The 22,146-nt window shown below is 48.1% G+C and overlaps 1 protein-coding gene across 2 annotated transcripts in view; it reads right to left on the bottom strand.

Moving 5' to 3' along the window:
• Nucleotides 1-22,146, bottom strand: part of LOC134936032 (calpain-5-like) — a 55,376-nt gene that overhangs the window by 5,619 nt on the left and 27,611 nt on the right. For both annotated transcript variants that reach the window (XM_063930933.1, XM_063930934.1), the window contains exons 4-15: nucleotides 21,127-21,338; nucleotides 20,826-21,015; nucleotides 20,523-20,716; nucleotides 20,327-20,404; nucleotides 19,709-19,904; nucleotides 18,063-18,185; nucleotides 15,790-15,986; nucleotides 15,128-15,249; nucleotides 14,919-15,052; nucleotides 13,649-14,040; nucleotides 12,034-12,372; nucleotides 1,823-1,934 (exon numbers count right to left, since the gene is read on the bottom strand). In XM_063930933.1, the coding sequence (XP_063787003.1) occupies nucleotides 13,870-14,040; nucleotides 14,919-15,052; nucleotides 15,128-15,249; nucleotides 15,790-15,986; nucleotides 18,063-18,185; nucleotides 19,709-19,904; nucleotides 20,327-20,404; nucleotides 20,523-20,716; nucleotides 20,826-21,015; nucleotides 21,127-21,338 (1,617 nt within the window). In that variant the 3' untranslated portion in view covers nucleotides 1,823-1,934; nucleotides 12,034-12,372; nucleotides 13,649-13,869. The remainder of the gene's footprint in view (nucleotides 1-1,822; nucleotides 1,935-12,033; nucleotides 12,373-13,648; nucleotides 14,041-14,918; nucleotides 15,053-15,127; nucleotides 15,250-15,789; nucleotides 15,987-18,062; nucleotides 18,186-19,708; nucleotides 19,905-20,326; nucleotides 20,405-20,522; nucleotides 20,717-20,825; nucleotides 21,016-21,126; nucleotides 21,339-22,146) is intronic.

Below are 22,146 nucleotides of genomic sequence, written 5' to 3'. Positions count from 1 at the left end.
GCGATACGTCTGTGAACGACGGAGTTCACAGACGTATCGCCCGTACACACTGGCCGACGGTCCCGCGATGTATCGGCCGTTCAAGAGAACAGCCGATACATCGACCAGTGTGTACGGGCCTTTAATCCCCTGCTGTAATGACTTAATCCACTGATGTATTGTTCTCTCTGTATTGTATTGCAGCTGAGAACAATGGATGTAAGGCTTATGCTAATAAGCCTTGGTGCACCAAGGCACAGCAACGAAGGCATCTGTAAGTGCCCAGCTTTATCAGAGGCGCAGGTGTTATTTCCATCGCTCATAGATGACGGCATAACCTGGGTGCTTAGAGTCTAGGGGTGACTGAGAGATCAGCAGACGCTTGTCACACATTTTACCAAGCGTAGTTGATGAAACCACAACACAGGAACAGCCAGATGGGTCACTGGGTCCAGAGACGTCTTAACAGCAGTGTAGGCCCCTGGGCACAGCAATGCACTGGGGCCCCTCTACCCACCCATCAGCGGTAGGGTTGGGGGGTGCTATCAGCGGCAGCTTTGATGTTCCGCGGGGGTGTAGTTGGTTCTATCTTTCGCTTATCATGTAGGACCTGGAGAAATAGTTTCTGTTAATTACTCCTATACTGCTCAAATGGGGCGGGAAGGAGAACACTAAGCTGTAGAAGGGGACATTATGCTGAATGAAGGGGCCCTGGTACATGACTTCCAGGGTGGTAGGGGGTGTTTAATACACAGGGCAGGGGTGGATAGTGGAGTGGGCTTAATATTCATCATTTTCCGGGGGTTAGGGCAGCTTGTTTTACTGCAGATATCTCCAGTTCTTGAAAATAGATTTCTTAGCTTTAATGGGATAAAAAAAATTGAGAGTCCCATCTTTCAGGAGGTTCTGGGGACTTGGGAATCAGACTTCAGGAGCCAGAGCCATCCACCAACAAAAATATAAAACTGCATATTAGGCGTGTGGAGCTGCAGCATGGACCAGCTGCTGGAAGGCTGATATCTCTGGTTCTGGGCATAGTAGAGACAAGCTGCCAGTGTCCACTGAAAGGGGAGAGTCCCAGCTTTTTTTCTTAAGTCAGACAGAACCCAAGATATCTGTCTGGGAAGAACAATTAACAGGCTTGGATGGGGCCCACCATAGGCAAACGCAGGGGTGGTTTCTGGTTGCCCAGAAACCCCCCCTCCTCTTGGCAAGTGGCAAATTATGACAATACCAATGGTATATCATATAATTACTAAAGTCACTGCCGCATCATGCCCAGTGGTAACAGTTTTTTCTATTAAGTTTGCTGTGTGTGGTTCTGAGCCCTCATTCAGTGCACTGGACCAAAGAGTAGCTACCAGTAAGAAGAGACAGGTGCCTAACCGTGAGGTGGGAGAATGTGTGTTTAGAAAGTGCAGTACTAGTTTTATAATGTTTGTGCATTTATTTATTGTAGAATGTTTAACCTTTTCCTGACCACTTATATTATTTATTTTATTGAAATATATTTGATTCAGCCTATACTATAGATCATCTATACTGTATTCCATATTCCGCAGAGTGGGATATTTGCAGATTGCATTTGGAAACCCCCCTCTAGAAATCCTGCGTTTGCCACTGCCCACGGCTTTGAAGTCGGATATCTCCGGTTCCCCGGGGCCGATTTTAAAAAACCTGGTACTCCTGGAAAGAGGGGACCCTCAGCTATCAGCCTAGGGCCCTTTCACTCCAGGGGCCCTTGGGCAAGAGCCCACTGTGCCCATACAAAAAGACGGCCCTGACTGGGTCCTTACTTCCATGCAGAGCCTCAAGTCTGCAAATGGAAGGTATATGGCCTTACCGAGAATTCTTCTTCATCCAGCAGATGTGGAACAGAAGGACAAAGGAGCCAAGGACGAAGATTCCACCGACGAGTAACGTCACCAACACTGCGTTCTGGATCTTATAGCCGCCTGAGAGAAATAGAGAACAGGACACATGCTGGATTTACAAGATTTGTCAAAAATACAAAACCGCAGTAAGTCTGAGGCATACTGGCCTATGCCCAATAGAGTAGACAGAATGCTCAAACATGAAGAGGGCACAAAAACGTAACCTATAATCTATTGCAATGTAAGATCACATAGGGGGACATTTACTAAGCAGTGATAAGAGTGGAGAAGTGAGCCAGTGGAGAAGTTGCCCCATCAACCAATCAGCAGCTCTGTATCATTTTATAGTATGCAAATTATAGATGTTACTTCAGTGCTGATTGGTTGCCATGGGCAACTTCTCCACTGGCTCACTTCTCCGCTCTTATCACTGCTTAGTAAATGTCCCCCATAGGGGGGTATTCAATTATTTTCACCCACTTCCACACCCATTCTGTTTCTGCTGATGGGCGTGGTATAATAATTTCAGCTCACTACCCCTATGCTAGAGAGGGCACCCAACCCGTTACGCAGCTAAACCTGATTTCTGTGGGCGCGATATGTGCTTTAACCCCTTCAGTGGTATGCCCGCAAATCTCCCGGGGTTGCTAGCGCTATCAGGGGTTAACGGGGATCACTTTAAAAAGGATATTGGGTGTGATAAATCATTTGAATACCGCCCATACAGAAAAAATAAGAATTTACTTACCGATAATTCTATTTCTCGTAGTCCGTAGTGGATGCTGGGAAGTCCGTAAGGACCATGGGGAATAGCGGCTCCGCAGGAGACTGGGCACAAATAGAAAGCTTTAGGACTACCTGGTGTGCACTGGCTCCTCCCCCTATGACCCTCCTCCAAGCCTCAGTTAGGATACTGTGCCCGGACGAGCGTACACAATAAGGAAGGATTTATGAATCCCGGGTAAGACTCATACCAGCCACACCAATCACACCGTACAACTTGTGATCTGAACCCAGTTAACAGCATGATAACAGAGGAGCCTCTGGATAGATGGCTTACAACAACAATAACCCGATTTAGTTAACAATAACTATGTACAAGTATTGCAGACAATCCGCACTTGGAATGGGCGCCCAGCATCCACTACGGACTACGAGAAATAGAATTATTGGTAAGTAAATTCTTATTTTCTCTGACGTCCTAGTGGATGCTGGGAACTCCGTAAGGACCATGGGGATTATACCAAAGCTCCCAAACGGGCGGGAGAGTGCGGATGACTCTGCAGCACCGAATGAGAGAACTCCAGGTCCTCCTCAGCCAGGGTATCAATTTTGTAGAATTTTGCAAACGTGTTTGCCCCTGACCAAGTAGCTGCTCGGCAAAGTTGTAAAGCCGAGACCCCTCTGGCAGCCGCCCAAGATGAGCCCACCTTCCTTGTGGAGTGGGCATTTACAGATTTTGGCGGTGGCAGGCCTGCCACAGAATGTGCAAGCTGAATTGTACTACAAATCCAACGAGCAATAGTCTGCTTAGAAGCAGGAGCACCCAGCTTGTTGGGTGCATACAGGATAAACAGCGAGTCAGATTTTCTGACTCCAGCCGTCCTGGAAACATATATTTTCAGGGCCCTGACAACGTCCAGCAACTCGGAGTCCTCCAAGTCCCTAGTAGCCGCAGGTACCACAATAGGCTGGTTCAGGTAAAACGCTGAAACCACCTTAGGGAGAAATTGAGGACGAGTCCTCAATTCTGCCCTGTCCGTATGAAAAATCAGGTAAGGGCTTTTATAAGATAAAGCCGCCAATTCTGACACGCGCCTGGCCGAAGCCAGGGCCAACAGCATGACCACTTTCCATGTGAGATATTTCAAATCCACAGATTTAAGCGGTTCAAACCAATGTGATTTTAGGAACCCCAAAACTACATTGAGATCCCAAGGTGCCACTGGAGGCACAAAAGGAGGCTGTATATGCAGCACCCCCTTGACAAACGTCTAAATTTCAGGAACTGAAGCCAGTTCTTTCTGGAAGAAAATAGACAGGGCCGAAATCTAAACCTTAATGGATCCTAATTTTAGGCCCATAGACACTCCTGTTTGCAGGAAATGCAGAAATCGACCCAGTTGAAATTCCTCCGTTGGGGCCTTCCTGGCCTCGCACCATGCAACATATTTTCGCCAAATGCGGTGATAATGCTTTGCGGTCACATCCTTCCTGGCTTTGATCAGGGTAGGAATGACTTCTTCCGGAATGCCTTTTTCCTTCAGGATCCGACGTTCAACCGCCATGCCGTCAAACGCAGCCGCGGTAAGTCTTGGAACAGGCAGGGTCCTTGCTGGAGCAGGTCCCTTCTTAGAGGTAGAGGCCACGGGTCCTCTGTGAGCATCTCTTGAAGTTCCGGATACCAAGTCCTTCTTGGCCAATCCGGAGCCACGAGTATAGTTCTTACTCCTCTCCGTCTTATAATTCTCAGTACCTTGGGTATGAGAGGCAGGGGAGGGAACACATACACAGACTGGTACACCCACGGTGTTACCAGAGCGTCCACAGCTATTGCCTGAGGGTCCCTTGACCTGGCGCAATACCTGTCCATCAGTTTTTTGTTGAGGCGGGACGCCATCATATCCACCTTTGGTTTTTCCCAACGGTTTACAATCATGTGGAAGACTTTTGGATGAAGTCCCCACTGGGAGGGGTGGAGGTCGAGCCTGCTGAGAAAGTCTGCTTCCCAGTTTTCCACTCCCGGAATGAACACTGCTGACAGTCCTATCACATGATTTTCCGCCCAGTGAAGAATCCTTGCAGCTTCTGCCATTGCCCTCCTGCTTCTTGTGCCGCCCTGTCTGTTCACGTAAGCGACTGCCGTGATGTTGTCCGACTGGATCAGCACCGGCTGACCTTGAAGCAGAGGTCTTGCTTGGCTTAGGGCATTGTAAATGGCCCTTAGCTCCAGGATATTTATGTGAAGTGATGTCTTCAGGCTTGACCACAAGCCCTGGAAATTTCTTCCCTGTGTGACTGCTCCCCAGCCTCGCAGGCTGGCATCCGTGGTCACCAGGACCCAGTCCTGAATGCCGAATCTGCGGCCCTCTAGAAGATGAGCACTCTGCAACCACCACAGGAGAGACACCCTTGTCTTTGGTGACAGGGTTATCCACTGATGCATCTGAAGACGCGATCCGGACCATTTGTCCAGCAGGTCCCACTGGAAAGTTCTTGCGTGGAATCTGCCGAATGGGATTGCTTCGTAGGAAGCCACCATTTTTCCCAGGACCCTTGTGCATTGATGCACTGACACTTGGCCTGGTTTTAGGAGGTTTCTGACTAGTTTGGATAACTCCCTGGCTTTCTCCTCCGGGAGAAACACCTTTTTCTGGACTGTGTCCAGGATCATCCCTAGGAATAGAAGACGTGTCGTCGGGATCAGCTGCGATTTTGGAATATTGAGAATCCAACCGTGCTGCCGCAACACTACTTGAGATAGTGCTACCCCGACTACCAACTGTTCCCTGGATCTTGCCCTTATCAGGAGATCGTCCAAGTAAGGGATAACTAAAACTCCCTTCCTTCGAAGGAGTATCATCATTTCGGCCATTACTTTGGTAAAGACCCGGGGTGCCGTGGACAAACCAAACGGCAGCGTCTGAAACTGATAGTGACAGTTCTGTACCACAAACCTGAGGTACCCTTGGTGAGAAGGGTAAATTGGGACATGGAGATAAGCATCCTTGATGTCCAAAGACACCATATAATCCCCTTCTTCCAGGTTCGCAATCACCGCTCTGAGTGACTCCATCTTGAATTTGAATCTTTGTATGTAAGTGTTCAAGGATTTCAGATTTAAAATAGGTCTCACCGAGCCGTCCGGCTTCGGTACCACAAACAGCGTGGAATAATACCCCTTTCCCTGTTGCAGGAGGGGTACCTTGATTATCACCTGCTGGGAATACAGCTTGTGAATGGCTTCCAATACCGCCTCCCTGTCGGAGGGAGACGTCGGTAAAGCAGACTTTAGGAAACGGCGAGGGGGAGACGTCTCGAATTCCAATTTGTACCCCTGAGATACCACCTGAAGGATCCAGGGGTCCACCTGTGAGTGAGCCCACTGCACGCTGAAATTCTTGAGACGAGCCCCCACCGTGCCTGAGTCCGCTAGTAAAGCCCCAGCGTCATGCTGAGGACTTGGCAGAAACGGGAGAGGGCTTCTGTTCCTGGGAACTGGCTGTTTGCTGCAGCCTTTTTCCTCTCCCTCTGCCACGGGGCAGAAAAGAGGAGCCTTTTGCCCGCTTGCCCTTATGGGGCCGAAAGGACTGCGCCGGATAATACGGCGTCTTCTTATGTTGAGAGGCTACCTGGAGTAAAAATGTGGATTTCCCAGCAGTTGCCGTGGCCACCAGGTCTGATAGACCTACCCCAAATAACTCCTCCCTTTTATAAAGGCAATACTTCCATATGCCTTTTGGAATCAGCATCACCTGACCACTGCCTCGTCCATAACCCTCTTCTGGCAGAAATGGACAGCGCACTTACTCTTGATGCCAGTCGGCAAATATCCCTCTGTGCATCACGCATATATAGAAATGCATCTTTCAAATGCTCTATAGTCAGTAATATACTGTCCCTATCTAGGGTATCAATATTGTCAGTCAGGGAATCCGACCAAGCCGCCCCAGCACTGCACATCCAGGCTGAGGCGATTGCTGGTCGCAGTATAACACCCGTGTGAGTGTATATACATTTTAGGATATTCTCCTGCTTTCTGTCAGCAGGTTCCTTAAGGGCGGCCGTATCAGGAGATGGTAGTGCCACCTGTTTAGACAAACGTGTGAGCGCTTTATCCACCCTAGGGGGTGTTTCCCAACGCGCCCTATCCTCTGGCGGGAAGGGGTATGATGCTAATAACCTTTTAGGAATTATCAGTTTTTTTATCGGGGGAAACCCACACTTCATTTAATTCCTCAGATGCAGGAAAAACTACAGGCAGTTTTTTCTCACCAAACATAATACCCTTTTTAGTGGTACTTGTATTATCAGAAATATGTAAAACATTTTTCATAGCCTCAATCATGTAACGTGTGGCCCTACTGGAAGTCACATTCGTCTCTTCATCGTCGACACTGGAGTCAGTATCCGTGTCGGCGTCTATATCTGCCATCTGAGGTAACGGGCGTTTTAGAGCCCCTGATGGCTTTTGAGACGCCTGGACAGGCACAAGCGGAGTAGCCGGCTGTCTCATGTCATCAACCGTCTTTTGTAAAGAGCTGACACTGTCACGTAATTCCTTCCATAATCTCTGCCACTCAGGTGTCGACTCCCTAGGGGGTGACATCACTATTACCGGCAATTGCTCCGCCTCCACATCATTTTCCTCCTCATACATGTCGACACAAACGTACCGACACACAGCACACACACAGGGAATGCTCTGATAGAGGACAGGACCCCACTAGCCCTTTGGGGAGACAGAGGGAGAGTATGCCAGCACATACCAGAGCGCTATATATATACAGGGATAACCTTAAAGAAGTGTTTTTCCCCTTATAGCTGCTGTTTTATTAATACTGCGCCTAATTAGTGCCCCTCTCTCTTTTTTAACCATTTCTGTAGTGTAGTAACTGCAGGGGAGAGCCAGGGAGCTTCCCTCCAACGGAGCTGTGAGGGAAAATGGGGCCAGTGTGCTAAGGAGATAGGCTCCGCCCCTTTTTCGCATACTTTTCTCCCGCATTTTTATGAATTCTGGCAGGGGTTAAAATACATCCATATAGCCCTGGAGGTTATATGTGATGTATTTTCGCCAGCCAAGGTGTTTTTATTGCTGCTCAGGGCGCCCCCCCCCCACCCCCCAGCGCCCTGCACCCTCAGTGACCGGAGTGTGAAGTGTGCCTGAGGAGCAATGGTGCACAGCTGCAGTGCTGTGCGCTACCTTGGTGAAGACTGATGTCTTCTGCCGCCAATTTCCGGACCTCTTCTTGCTTCTGGCTCTGTAAGGGGGGCGGCGGCGCGGCTCTGGGACCGGACTCCGAGGCTGGGCCTGTGTTCGGTCCCTCTGGAGCTAATGGTGTCCAGTAGCCAAGAAGCCCAAGCTGGCTGCAAGCAGGCAGGTTCGCTTCTTCTCCCCTTAGTCCCTCGATGCAGTGAGCCTGTTGCCAGCAGGTCTCACTGAAAATAAAAAACCTAAAACTAAACTTTTTCTAAGAAACTCAGGAGAGCCTCCTAGAATGCACCCTTCTCGACCGGGCACAAAAATCTAACTGAGGCTTGGAGGAGGGTCATAGGGGGAGGAGCCAGTGCACACCAGGTAGTCCTAAAGCTTTACTTTTGTGCCCAGTCTCCTGCGGAGCCGCTATTCCCCATGGTCCTTACGGAGTTCCCGGCATCCACTAGGACGTCAGAGAAATCAAATATTACCCTGCGAGATGCAGGCATCTGCCTAATTATTATTATTTTGCTTTATGTATCTGGCGCCACAAGGGTTCAGCCGCGCCTATAACGTACATGACGTGACAAGACAATGCAGGACAATGTAGGACAAGTACATAATATATAAACATTGCTTTATCAACGAAAGAAGCATCAGGGCAGCAGAGACCGAGGGTTAGATGCCATTGTAGGGAGTATGGAACAGAAGATGGTCTAAGTAAGAGATGGATAAGCACATGAGGGAAGAGGACCCTGCTCGTGAGATCTTACATTCTAAAGGGGAGAGGGCCTTGGGCTGCACACCCTAATTCTAAACAAAATGAGAGGTGTTACCATGCTGAGACTTGTAGTTCCACTCAGAAAAATAGGAAATACAACACTGCTAATCAGAATAATTAGAATAAACTCTGCTATATAAAAATGAGGTGTTTAACATAATTTTGGCCAAATATGTGGGCCCACAAAGCACGACCAGGTGACTTTATCTGGTGGGTCCCTTATATTCCTAAAGTTCAAGTCCAGAGCACCGGACTCCCCAGCCAGCACAGGCCAACCACCCCAAAGCATTACACTAGAGAGAGAGATAGCTGATTTATTAACATTATTTTTACTGAAATGTTTTCACACATTTTTCACAAAACTTTAGTTTCACCTAAATGTATTAAAGAAGAATTGGAGAAGAATTCGCTAAATTCTCCTCCAAAACCTAATTATCAAATTTTCTTTAGAAGGCATATTGCATTTCCTATAATTGTAATGGGAAATGTGATCTGTTCCAATGTACGGCCTTGCGTTATCAACGCCACCTGCAGCAGCTCCGGTAACCAGAGATCCTTGCAGCTCCATCTCCCCCTATTGCCCGGCTTCCCCACATTCGGCTCTATCCGTCTCTCCTCCTGAAGATAGGGGGCACCTGCGAGGTTAGACCAGGGCTATCACAATTGCGATAAACACAGGGGGAGTGCAGGGAGATGAGTAATGATGCATTAGTGCGATCTAAAGGGAAATCGCAATGTCAATTCAATCAAAATTATCTCTCACTAATAACAATTTAATTGCGATTTTTAATACAAATAAATATGCCCGTAAGTGCTAAAATGTATTACATTAGTAAGATGCCCACATGTACACATTATATAATAATTTTGTTTTTGGGGGCTTGGACTACATACCCTAACTCTAAACATAATGGGAGGTGCTACCATACTGAAACTTGTAGTACCACTCAGAAAAAGAAAAAACGATGCACATTCCAAGTAGTAAACACTTAGCAGTGGTTAGTACTTGGAGTGTGCACCTGCATTTGCTAGCATGGGGGGGGTCCCATACTCCGGACTTGAACCTTAGGAACGTTAGGGACAAAGTTATGCTAAGCACCTCAATTTTACTCTATGTTATATTGCAGAGTGTATTCTGATTATTCTGATTAGCAGTGTTTAGTATTTAGAGAGGCAGATAGACGGGGTGACACAGATGGTGTACACTGGAACCATGGAACAAAGGGCAGGGCCGGATTAAGCCCTCAGGGGGCCCGTGGCACCAAAGACAGCAGGGCCCCCCAGTGGACCACCAGCCCCCACAGTCCCCCCCCCCCCCTCCACCCCGCTGCTCACCTCCTGCGGTCACAGTCAACGGGAGCCGCGCTGCAGCAGTGGGAGAAGAGAAGACACCAGGCTGCCAGGGTATGAGGGATCCACGCTGCCGGGGGAGGAGTGCGGCTGTGCATGCGGCTTCCTCCCCCCTCCTCCCGGGCAGCACGGTCGGGGACTGAGTCAAGCAATCTCCAGCCTCTGCCGCCAGCAGCATCTCTCCTGGCAGCAGCGAAGGCTGGAGATTGCTTGACTCAGTCCCCGACCGTGCTGCCCGAGAGGAGGGGGGAGGAAGCCGCATGTACAGCGTAGATCCCTCCTGCCCCGGCAACCTGTAGAACGGTGCAGAGCTTCGGCCGGGGGGCCCGGGGAACTGACCCCCGGGGCAGCTCCCTAAATCGGGCTCTGACAGAGGGGTAGGTGGAGAGTTGGCTGGGTTTGATGAAGAAGTGGGTCTTGAGAGCCCCTTTGAAGTTTTGTAGCGAGGTGGAGATTCTGAGGGGGAGAGGTAGGGAATTCCAGTGGTAGGGAGCACCACGTGCGAAATCTTGGAGGCAGGAATGGGAAGGAAGTAATCAGTAGGCAGGAGAGGCGGGGCGTGCATTAGCGGAGCAAAGAGGATGGATGAAAATGGCCAAATGAATGTGTAACATATATAAAAAATATATAAAAATATATATATATATAATGTCCGAAAGGACATGTGGGAGGTGTGCTCTTTAGATGAAAAACCACAAGTGGTATCCACAACATACAGTATATGAGTACAGCACACAGAAAGACAGTGACGGAGAAACATAAACAAACAAATATGCTTAATGTAATAATATGGAATTATAATACCACGACTCCACGGTGCAGATATCACACATATATCCTGGGTAAAGCCTTACTTTCATATTAATGTATGCAGGGATAAAACCCTCATGATGATAGTACTGGCATACAAGAGAAAAAAATACCGCAATACCATAAGTAGCTATCTACAAGTGTGACGTACTGTAAGTAAAGTTTTACATCTGCTGCGGTCCTAGGTCCCACTAAAGGCCCCAAACTGCAGCCCACTCTTCCTGCTGAAACAAGTCGAGACGTTGTAATTCCTCCCCACTTTGGGCTTCCTAATCACCTGCAGGCAAGGGCCCTCGCTCCCACCCGCTTTGTCTTGAAATAGACAATATAGGAAGAGGAGAGTGGCAGGGATGTAATAGATTCCTGGCATACAGAGCATGGAAGGTAGGTAAGTAGCTCAGTTTTATTATATCTTGTCAAACGGTATCCGTTCACATGGTCGGCCACTATTGGTCGACATTGACATGGTCGACATGGACACATGGTCGACACGTGAAAATGGTCGACACATGAAAAGGTCGACATGAGTTTTTTAACTTTTTTTTCTTTTGGGGAACTTTTCCATACTTTACAATCCACGTGGACTACGATTGGAACGGTAATCTGTGCCGAGCGATGCGGCAGCGGAGCGAAGGCACCATGCCCGAAGCATGGCGAGCGAAGCGAGCCATGCGAGGGGACGCGGTGCACTAATTGGGGTTCCCAGTCACTTTACGCAAAAAACGACACCCAAAAAAGTAAAAAAACTCATGTCAACCTTTTCATGTGTCGACCTTTCATGTGTCGACCATGTGTACATGTCGACCATGTCAATGTCTACCAATAGTGGTCGACCTAATGACTGTCGACCATAACATGGTCGACTATTCATACCGGAACCTTGTCAAACACCCCACACCCCTCTCCCCTACCCTGAACACAACATTTTTGGTTCTGGGCAGTGTTGTTTTTTAATATTAGATTGTGTCTCATAGATACAGGTCATGTTCTTTTGTTATCTTTTCCCTTAGTCTATATTATAATATATATTGTCATTGTTGTTTGTTTTCACCCTTTTTTGTACCTTTCCATGTTATACTTCCTGTGTCTCCAAACGCAACCTACTAGAGAAAGTGGGATGTGCGCTGTAGATGTATGCTGTATGTGGATGGCGGAAATTACATAATTTCCATCCACTATGTTCTACAGGAAGTGTTTGCCATACAGGAAGTGCCTCTGCAGCCATTGTTAAGCAGGACTGCAGCTAGTAATAAAGAGCCACTTATGCAGTTCTCCAGAGTACTGTGATTTGCACACAGGTCACTTAATATGGGCCATCTCACCTAAATCTTCTTCGATGGTAAGGCATTTCTCGTGGACCTTTCCTGAGGGATAAGTGACCACTTCACAACACACCACGTTCTCCACCACGGTCATCTCCACGGCATATGTTGTGGCGTCCAACTTGTGCAGTTTCACCACCTCATGGTAAGGGAGCTGTGTGGCGTTCCCCCAGTGTGGGTTCTGTACAGCGATGACACTGTATGTTCCATCGCTGTGTCGCGCCTTCCAGTGTACCTGAGTCACCCGTTCCTCCGGGACCTGGGTGTTGCATGAGATGAGGTAGGAGTCGGGGGATCTTTGGGTGGAGTTCAGGACAAGCAGGGAAGATGGCAGCTGTACTGTAGAGGATGAGGAGGACAATATTAATTTCAGCAACACAACAACACAACTCCTGTGTGTACCTTGTATACACAAATCACAACTCATGCACAGCCATTGAATGGAAGCAGCCACTGGATGATGGTGGTCATTCCAAGTTGATTGCTCGCTAGCTAGTTTTAGCAGCCGTGCAAACGCTATGCCGCCGCCCACTGGGGAGTGTATTTTAGCTTAGCAGAAGTGGGAACGCTTGTGCAGCCGAGCTCTGCAAAAACAGTTTGTGCAGTTTCAGAGTAGCTCTGAACTTACTCAGCGCTTGCGATCACTTCAGCCTATTCGTGTCTGGATTTGACGTCATACACCCGCCCAGCGAACGTCCAACGTGAAGGGATATTTATCACAATCTGTATTTAATGCGGATGTGATAAATATTTTTTAGTGAAGATTAATATTTTCATGTGAATTTACTAAAAAATTCTCTTGCCTGCTTCCTGGTTCTGTTCGCCAGCGCAGACGGCACATTCTGGCCGCTGGCCGTATATGCGTCACAGGTGGGGCTTCCGAGAGGCTCCCTCCCCGTAAAAATGTGCAAAATAGTATCTCATAGCCTACTATAGGCTACTATAGGGTAACTCCACCCAGAGATAGTAAATATGACAGCTTTGCAGAAACCTACGAGGCACTTTACATCTGCCCCACCTGCAGTGCAGCACGGTTTTTCCATGGTGCAAAGTTTTTTCCCCTTATTTGTTTTGGACCTACCTCAGCATCACGCCCTAAGTGAAGAACGGGATATCTGTATCACAGAGTCATTAGATACAGGTAAGTATTGCTTGGTTGTCGTTAGACTGCGCTAATTGTGCACTGATGGGAAATTGCACGTTGGTTCGCGGAAAACATCTGCGCTTTATTGTGTGACACCCGTCCGTCTCAGTTACTGTTGTATGGTATATCTGTCCTTAAGGGGATTAATCAATACAAGAATATAAGACCCCCACAACACCCAAGTCCTGTCACCAGGTAACAACATCCCCCCAGGTGGTACATATAATATACAAGGAACAATCTGAACTTGGAAAGTCACATGTATGACAGGACCCCTGTATGCACAATAGACATATCAGTGGTGTGATGTCAGTGTCTTGTCTCCCTCATGGCTCTATGGTTCTGCTCCCTCCCTCTATGGTTCTATGGTTCCCCCCTCTATGGTTCTGCTCCCTCCCTCATGGCTCTATGGTTCTGCCTGTACTATCCACCTTCCCCCACCAGCCATCTATCCATCCATCAAACACTTACCTGGGCAAGTACCTCCGAGAAGGAAGACGACTGTAATCAGCAGCCTCACCATGCTGAGGCAGAGGAGGCGAGAGGTCCTGTGAGCTGGAGAGGAAGTGCTGGGGGAATGTATAGCAGAACAGGAAAGAGGGGGAGAGAAAGAAAGTGTAAGAAAGAGAGAGAGAGAGAGAGTGGGCGGAGAGGGAGAGAGACGAGAGCGAGAGAAGAACGAGGCTGAGCAGTCAGAGCGCTGTGAGGTCTGAGCTGCTGGACGCCACGGTCATGATGTACCCAGACGTGGTCCCATCTTTCCTCTGGAGCTTGTGGACAGATGTTTGGTTGGACTCTCCCACAGCACAAGGAACGGACGCGGTGCCCAGTAGAGTGTCCCTCGCCCACCGAGACAGCCAGACCTGAAACACAGACACAACATTCTTATTTTTCTTTAAAGTGGGACACGGCTGTCCATGAAGTTTCCTCTTAGGTGGAGATTTATCAAAGTTTGGAGAGAGATAAAGTACCAGCCAATCAGCTCCTAACTGCTATGCTACAGGCTCTGTTTGAAAAATGACCGTTGGGAGCCGATTGGTTGGCACTTTATCTCTGTCGACTTTATCTTTCTCTACAACCTTTGATAAATCTTCCTCCTTAATTTGGATAGAAATTAGCAGCAGAAACCGACCTGTCTAATGCTGGTTGCCCAGCTTCATGGAGGTCCATTTGACCATGGTTCATTTCCATGTGGCAGGGACAGAGGGTCAGGCTGGACCCTCTGTGATGCTGGCGATTGACACTGGCTGTCTTGTGGAGCGGAATGTAATGACCCACTTGACTTTACCTGGGGCACATGCCAAGGTAGCTTGGTATTCTTCATGAGATGCCAACAGTTAGCAGCTCCCAAGGAAGCAGCTGATAAATATTATGGGCAGTGGTGGGCTCTGGACACTGCTGTAGGCCCCAGCTCTGTATGACTTTCTTTACCTGGTAACCCAGTGATCCACTCCTGAACCCTTGATATCCAACCAAACTACCTCTTAGTTTACATAGACGTTAGAACGTATGCCCGGCCGTACCCTTTCCCGATGTATTAGAGGTATCATGATCTCACAACTGATAGACGCCAACATCATTGGAAATGAAAACCCCCTTCCCCCTAGAATACACTCCCACGGTCAAGACCTGCTGCCGACATTTGATACCACTGAGGGGTAATACCTTCAGCATACACAACAAGCCTACATACCATATACCAGTAAGAATAAGAAGAGGTGGATAGAAAACAGTACAGTACCTGCACAATGAGGGGTCGGCTTTGCCGCTTTCGGTAGAATACCGCCTTCAGGTCGAACTCTGGGTTTCGGCCCTTGACTGTCCGTGACCTCGCCTTATGTCCTTCACAGTGAACCGTGACATAGACAGCGGGATCTATCAGGAAGGAAATCAGAGTAACTCCCTTTTATGTATCATACAACCGAAAGATATTACTGTTCAAGGACTTACCGCTGTCATTGCTGGGCACCGCCAGGCTGGACGCTGCGTGAACGGTGATAGAAGTGACAACTCTCGGGACACCAAGACAGAACGATAGGCAGGAGGGCTCCGGGACATCTTGCGTCAGCTCCCTATGGACAACGCAATGAAATCCCAAATATGCTTATGCAGTATATGTGACACCTCTTATTGAGCGGTAACGTATGAATTTAGGCATGATTTAAATTAGCTGTTGGCGTGGGCAGATGTTGCTGCGCTCATGTGATCACTCAGAACCAATGTAGTGAAAGCTGACAGTCTGATGACATCACAGGATGTATATCAGGAGTGCAGTGATCATGCTTCTGCCAGTACATATATCTCTATACTACTTTTAAACACAGCCTGTTACATGGCAGTTAGGAGATGATTGGTTGGTACTTTATCTCTCTCCTAGCCTTGACAAATCTGCCCGTCAGTAGCCTTAACTCAGCCAAACGTCTCCAGTGCAAACTACTGCCCACAAACACCATCATCTTGCCCCATTAAACTACTCCCCCTGGTGGAAATCGATGCACATGGTGGATCACAGGCTGCATATGTACTGCAGAGCAGCAGTTATTCGCCTCATAAATGATCTCCACTGATATGACTGCAATGAGTCTCGTTTGGGTTTATTTTCCATACTGTACCTTAGGTGGCTGGCCCGGTCTGTATACACCCGCAGGAGGAAGGAGCCGGCCTGGCCCGGCTGGAAAGTGGTGGGCAAGATCACATAACGCCCACCCTGCAACTCAGTGTGCACTAAGACACTGCGGGAGTTTATATATGTAGAGGATGAAGCCTTAGCGGCGACGCAGTGTAGTCGGTATTTGCGATTCACCTCCACCTGACAGGGAGAGAGGACAAGGAAATAAGTAATAACCAATGTACAAATATAGGGAAAAGCAAATTAGTGGCAGTGCATAACCTGCAGCTGAGACAGCCAATCACAGAACTTTCAGGATGGTGGGCGGTGCTGACAACTGCACCATGGAGATAGTTGTCAGAGGACATCTTAGATGGGGCCTAATTCAGATCTGATCGCAGCAGCAAATTTGTTAGCTAATGGGCAAAACCGTGGGCCTAATTCAGATCTGTTCGCTCGCTAGCTATTTTTTGCAGCGCTGCGTACAGATAGACGCCACCTATAGGGGAGTGTATTTTCGCTTTGCAAGTGTGCGAACGCGTGTGCAGCCGCCCTGTACAAAAACAGCTTGTGCAGTTTCTGAGTATCTCTGACCTTACTCAGCCGCTGCGATCACTTCAGCCTATTCGAGTACGGAATTGAGGTCAGACACCCGCTCTGCAAACGCCTCGACGCGCCTGCGTTTTTCCTACCACTCCCAGAAAACGGTCAGTTGCCACCCACAAACACCTTCTTCCCGTCAATCTCCTTGCGAACGGCTATGCAAATGGTTTCTTCGCTAGAACCAGTGCACAACAACGGTCCGCTTTGTAACCGCATGCGCAGCGAAAAACGCTAGCGACCGAACACATCTGAATTAGGCCCCATGAGCACTGCATGTGGGGCAGGTGTAACATGTGCAGAGAGAGTTAGATTTTGGTGGGTTATACTGTTGCTCTGCAGGGTAAATACTGGCTGCTTTATTTTTACACTGCAATTTAGATTTCAGTTTGGACACACCCCACCCAAATCTAACTCTCTCTGCACATGTTACATCTGCCCACCCTGCAGTGCACATGGTTTTGCCCAACTGCTAACAAAATTCCTGCTGCGATCAACTCAGAATTACCCCCCATGGACATCAGTGTAGTGCAGAGGTTCTCAAACTGTGCCGTGGCACCCTGGGGTGCCTCAGAACACTTGTTGGAGTGCCCTGGGTTGGTGGTCCAGGACCAATTAAACAAATTTATGGTCAATGTAATAAGCAAAACCAGTGCTGGTGGCTGCCAATCATAAAATATGTAGACAAACAGAAGTGAATCCTGTCCCTCACCACACAACTGACCCTAAGAGTGACATATAAACACAATTTACTTAATTTAATATTTCTTTCTAAATCTCTCACTAAGAAACTTTTGGCCTAGGGGTGCCATGAACAAAATTCTGATACTCTAGGGTGTTGTAGTGTACAGCTTAGTGGGCAATCGTTGTTGCCTATAGAATACAGCCATTTGTGGACTGAAGTAAAATTTTAATGTAATTCTACAGTGATGTCACTGTACACGCATGAGGAATGAATAGGCTGTATTCTCAGTGATGTCACTGGCTCCTGGTGACTGGATAGGCTGTACTCTTAGTGATGTCACTGGCTCCTAATGACTGGATAGGCTGTACTCTTAGTGATGTCACTGGTCCATGCATGAGGAATGGATAGGCTGTATTCTCAGTGATGTCACTGGCTCCTAATGACTGGATAGGCTGTACTCTTAGTGATGTCACTGGTCCATGCATGAGGAATGGATAGGCTGTATTCTCAGTGATGTCACTGGATCCTAGTGACTGGATAGGCTGTACTCTTAGTGATGTCACTGGTCTATGCATGAGGAATGGATAGGCTGTATTCTCAGTGATGTCATTGGCTCCTAGTGACTGGATAGGCCAGTGATGGCTAACCTTGACACTCCAGCTGTTGTTGAACTACACATCCCAGCATGCCTTGCTTCAGTTTTGCTATTTGGCCATGCTAAAACTGATGCAGGGGATGTTGGGATGTGTAGCTCAACAACAGCTGGAGTGTCAAGGTTAGCCATCACTGGGATAGGCTGTACTCTTAGTGATGTCACTGGCTCCTAGTGACTGGATAGGCTGTACTCTTAGTGATGTCACTGGGCCTTAGTGAATGGATAGGCTGCATTCTCAGTGATGTCACTGGCTCCTAGTGACTGGATAGGCTGTACTCTTAGTGATGTCACTGGGTCTCTACGTACTCTTAGTGATGTCACTGGTACTCTACGTCACCTTAAAGACAAAGAATCCAATAGGCAAGTTATCCCCGCCTCCAGCGCTGCGCTGAGTCCTCCGATCTTCCTGCTCCAGAGAGATGAGGACGGAGTCGTGGTCCAATGTCACATCAAAGCAGAACTGCAATAGAGAAAGGGACAAATATAAAGTATATATATATCATCAGTCCATGACTGATTTCCTACGGGGAGTTCCCAGCAACTGTGGTCGCTCTGCACCCGTGACTGCGCTCTGCAGATAGGAACGCTCTGCGCTTTTCATCTTTTCTACATATACTTTTGTGCCTGGAAATGACACAGCATGGTATAGATAAGATCATATGGCTTTTTATAAGTCTCTTTAGAAGAACACCTACAGGCTATAAGATTACAAGTATTTTCAGTAATTGCTATTCTTGCTATTCTTGCTTGTGTGATACTGTATATGTTATTTCAGCAGAGCTTTGTCGCAGACGTGTAACTTTATGAAATATGGGGTCTACTGAATGTACTAAGCCTTGGAGTGAGATAAAGTAGAAAGAGGGTAATTCAGACCTGATCGTAGCAGCAAATTTGTTAGCAGTTGGGCAAAACCACATGCACTGCAGGTGGGGCAGATGTAACATGTGCAGAGAGAGCTAGATTTGGGTGGGTTATATTGTTTCTGTGCCGGGTAAATACTGGCTGCTTTATTTTTACACTGCAATTTAGATTTCAGTTTGAACACACCCCACCCAAATCTAACTCTCTCAGCACATGTTACATCTGCCCCACCTGCACTGCACATGGTTTTGCCCAACTGCTAACAAATTTGCTGCTGCGATCAACTCTGAATTACACCCAAAGCACCAACCAACCAGCTCCTGTCATTTTCATATACAGCCTGTAACATGACAGTTGGGAGTCGATTGGCTGGAACTTAATCTTTCTTCACGACTTAGTAAATAGGGGATGCAGTTACCATCCCGGCGGTCGAGATTGCGGTGCTGGAATCCCAACATGATGGAATACTGACGTTGGAATCCCGATCGTCAACACAGCGGACAGGGCAAGTACTATTCCAGGGATGGGGGGCGGTTAGGTTTAGTTAACCCCCAGGGGACTTAGGGTTAGGGTGCGGGGGTTGGAGTTTACGTTTAGGATGCTGGGAGGGTTAGGGCTAGGCATCACCAGTGGGGGGGTTAGGCTGCAGGAGGGAGACAGTTAGGTTTAGGGTAAGGGCAGGGAGGGTTAGGTTTAGGCATCACCCAGGGGCGGATAGAGTTAGGCTGCAGGAGGGTAGGGGTGCAGGGCGGGGGTGTTAGGTTTAGGCACCATCCAGGGGGTTAGGGAGCAAGGAGGGGGGTTAGGTTTAGGACCACCTGGGGGAGTTGGGGGATTGGCTGCAGGAGGGTGAGGCACCTAAAAGGGAGAGTTAGGGTAGGGTAGGGGGAGGGTTAGACTCCTTAGCACCTGCTGCTGTCGGTCTGACCGTCGGCATTTTCGTTCCAACCCGGAAACAGACCCCTAAATGTGTTCACGGGTTGTCAGACGGAAGGTATGTCTGAGTGATGTGCAGGTGAGTCCCCACATGACCATCTGCATGTCTGCCTATAGGAAGCGCCGACAGGTAACTGCTATTGTGAAGGTACCTTACTGGAGAGTAGGAAGGTGATAGGCGAGTACCTGAGGGTTGTGTAGGTAGGTGGTCTTGTTATTAGGACAACCCCCACTCCTGTCCTTCAAAGGGTCTGGATTTTGCCTCCAGGCAGAAAAAGCGGTCTCCTCTTTCCACGTCTTGTGAGAGCTCAGAAGGTGAGTGTTCACTCGGCGGCACACAGTGACATCGGTGAAGTGAGTGCAGAAGTCATCCCAGCTCATCCTAGCCAATGGAGCATGAGAGGTAAGTGGGGGAGTGATGGACGAGCAGAAGGGTGAAGTGAGGCAAGGGTGGAGATAGGGGGGAGTCAGCAAAAAAGAAACGAGGTGCCTGGGGACAATGCAAAAGACATCTTTGCTAAAAGTTAGAGTGGAGCAAATAATGAGGAAAATATAGAAAATGGAGAGATCCGAGTGTTGAGGAGACAAGTGGAGGAGAAACACTTCTAAGGTGTAAATTTACTAAGATGGGAGTTCTATTTAAGATGGGATGTTGCTCATAGCAACAATCAGATTCTACTTCTCATTTATCTAGCACCTTTTAGAAGATAATACCTGGAATCTGCTATGGGGAACATCCCATGTTAAATAGAACTCCCATCTTAGTAAATTTACTCCTAAGACTCTTTCTCAGTTTATATTTACCAAAATTCTCCATCGTCATTGACAGTGACCCCCATCTTCTCTTTCTGCCTTCGGCTCACCTTCTTCCACTCTTCGGACCTACAGAAACAGAATCTGCTTGTTTGAATTCTTTATAAGGATATTTTTTTCCCCATAGAGAGGAGAACACAAAGATCCTTTGTATTATCTGCAAATTGCATCAGTATATAGCTCTTACCCATCGCTCCAAGGCCCCTTCCACTCTCCGCTCCCCCAGGGATTTTGCAGGCGAACAAGGCGCAGCTTATGCGTCCGAAAAAGCGATAAGAGCCCTGAGTGTAGAGTTATGCTTTTGACGGAGGTGATGCTGTAAGCATGGCCGGTTACCAGGCCGCTGGAGAGGACCTCTTCAAACCCCTGACTTGGACTTGGCTGATAAGGAGAAACGGAGAACCTTCAGAATTTCTCAGTGAACGTATGGTAAATGTGAAGAGTAAATGACAGGAAGTAAAAGGTACAAGAGATGACCAGGTAAATTTACCCTAATGGAAGAGCAGATGAGGGATGCCCGCGAGTGAGCCTTCAACACAGCCTTGAATAGCTTCTTCTTTTCTTCCTCTGTCTCAGAGTTCCTTTCAAGAAGGTCAATTGCCTCAGAAACTCCTCCAGTGAAGTCAATAAGAGCTTCTGCGGTACTTCCCCCATCCAAAGACTCATAACTTCCAATGAGCCTGCAAGAGAACAACGAATAGGTGGAAGACGTAGATGATGTTAGGTTAGAGAAGAGACAGAAGCACAGGCAGATTCTTGAGGACACACAGTAGAAGTCAGATGAACCTTACTTGGCATAAGCTTTTTCAAGTAGTGAACACCAGAACACGTTGCCATCCCGGCCAGGTCTGCAGAAGAGTAACTCCCCCCCAGATGTGGGCAGGCGGTCATCAATCACAACTTCCAGCCAGCGGCCAAAGCGCCAGAAGCGAAACCTGAAGATCCCAAGGTGAGGGGCTCCTCCCGGTCGAGGCCAGTCTTGCTCCTGGGGAGAAGGTATCACCTGGGAGTACAATGAGAAAAGTAGACTTTATAATATGAAGATGGGTCTTAAAGGATGGGTGTGGCAGTCTAGGCTGTGAATAACTACAGTGCAGTTAGCCCCTACCCCGACCACTATACCCCATAGCTTGTGCACCTCCAACAACTGCTGTAGTACTGCTTCTGATTTCCAAGGCCACCCCCCTTATCCATCAAACCATGATGCTAATCTATGAGACCATAGCACTCTAATAGAGAGACCATTAGATTAGCTAATGAGACCATTAGCTAATCTAATAGACCCCACTCATTTTCAGCCACCTGCAGTAAATCAGTCTGCCAAAACTGGACCTACGGTGGGAATGTGGGATAAAACACACACAACTGCACTTCTCAACCACATTTTTTATTCCACTGTGTTTTGAGTGTTGTTAATTAACACCTATTTCTTACAAATATTTTACTAACTAAAATGTGTGTGGCAATGAAAATAGGATTTTAATTACCTACCAGGAAATCCTTTTCTCGTAGTCTGTAGAGGATACTGGGGTCCACATTAGTACATAGCCAGATTAAGGGGAAGATGCAGGGCATACTGTACCCCGGGCCCCCCTCTGTCAAGGGGCCCCCGAGCCAGAGCATACTGACATTACTAGCTCTCCCTCTTGTGCAGCAGCAGAACTAGGCTGTCAGAATGTGAGCAGGGTTTCAAGAGATAACAATGGAGCATCCTGACCAGAGGAGAGATAGCAGAGGGGAGAGAGCTGTAAGTGACCCAGGGATCCCAACTTCTCCTCCCGACTGGGTGTCAGGGTCCTGTGTAACCTGTT

Source organism: Pseudophryne corroboree, chromosome 6 (assembly GCF_028390025.1).
Source record: "Pseudophryne corroboree isolate aPseCor3 chromosome 6, aPseCor3.hap2, whole genome shotgun sequence".
NCBI classification, from domain to species: Eukaryota; Metazoa; Chordata; class Amphibia; order Anura; family Myobatrachidae; genus Pseudophryne; species Pseudophryne corroboree.
This window is presented reverse-complemented; position numbering and strand designations above follow the sequence as displayed.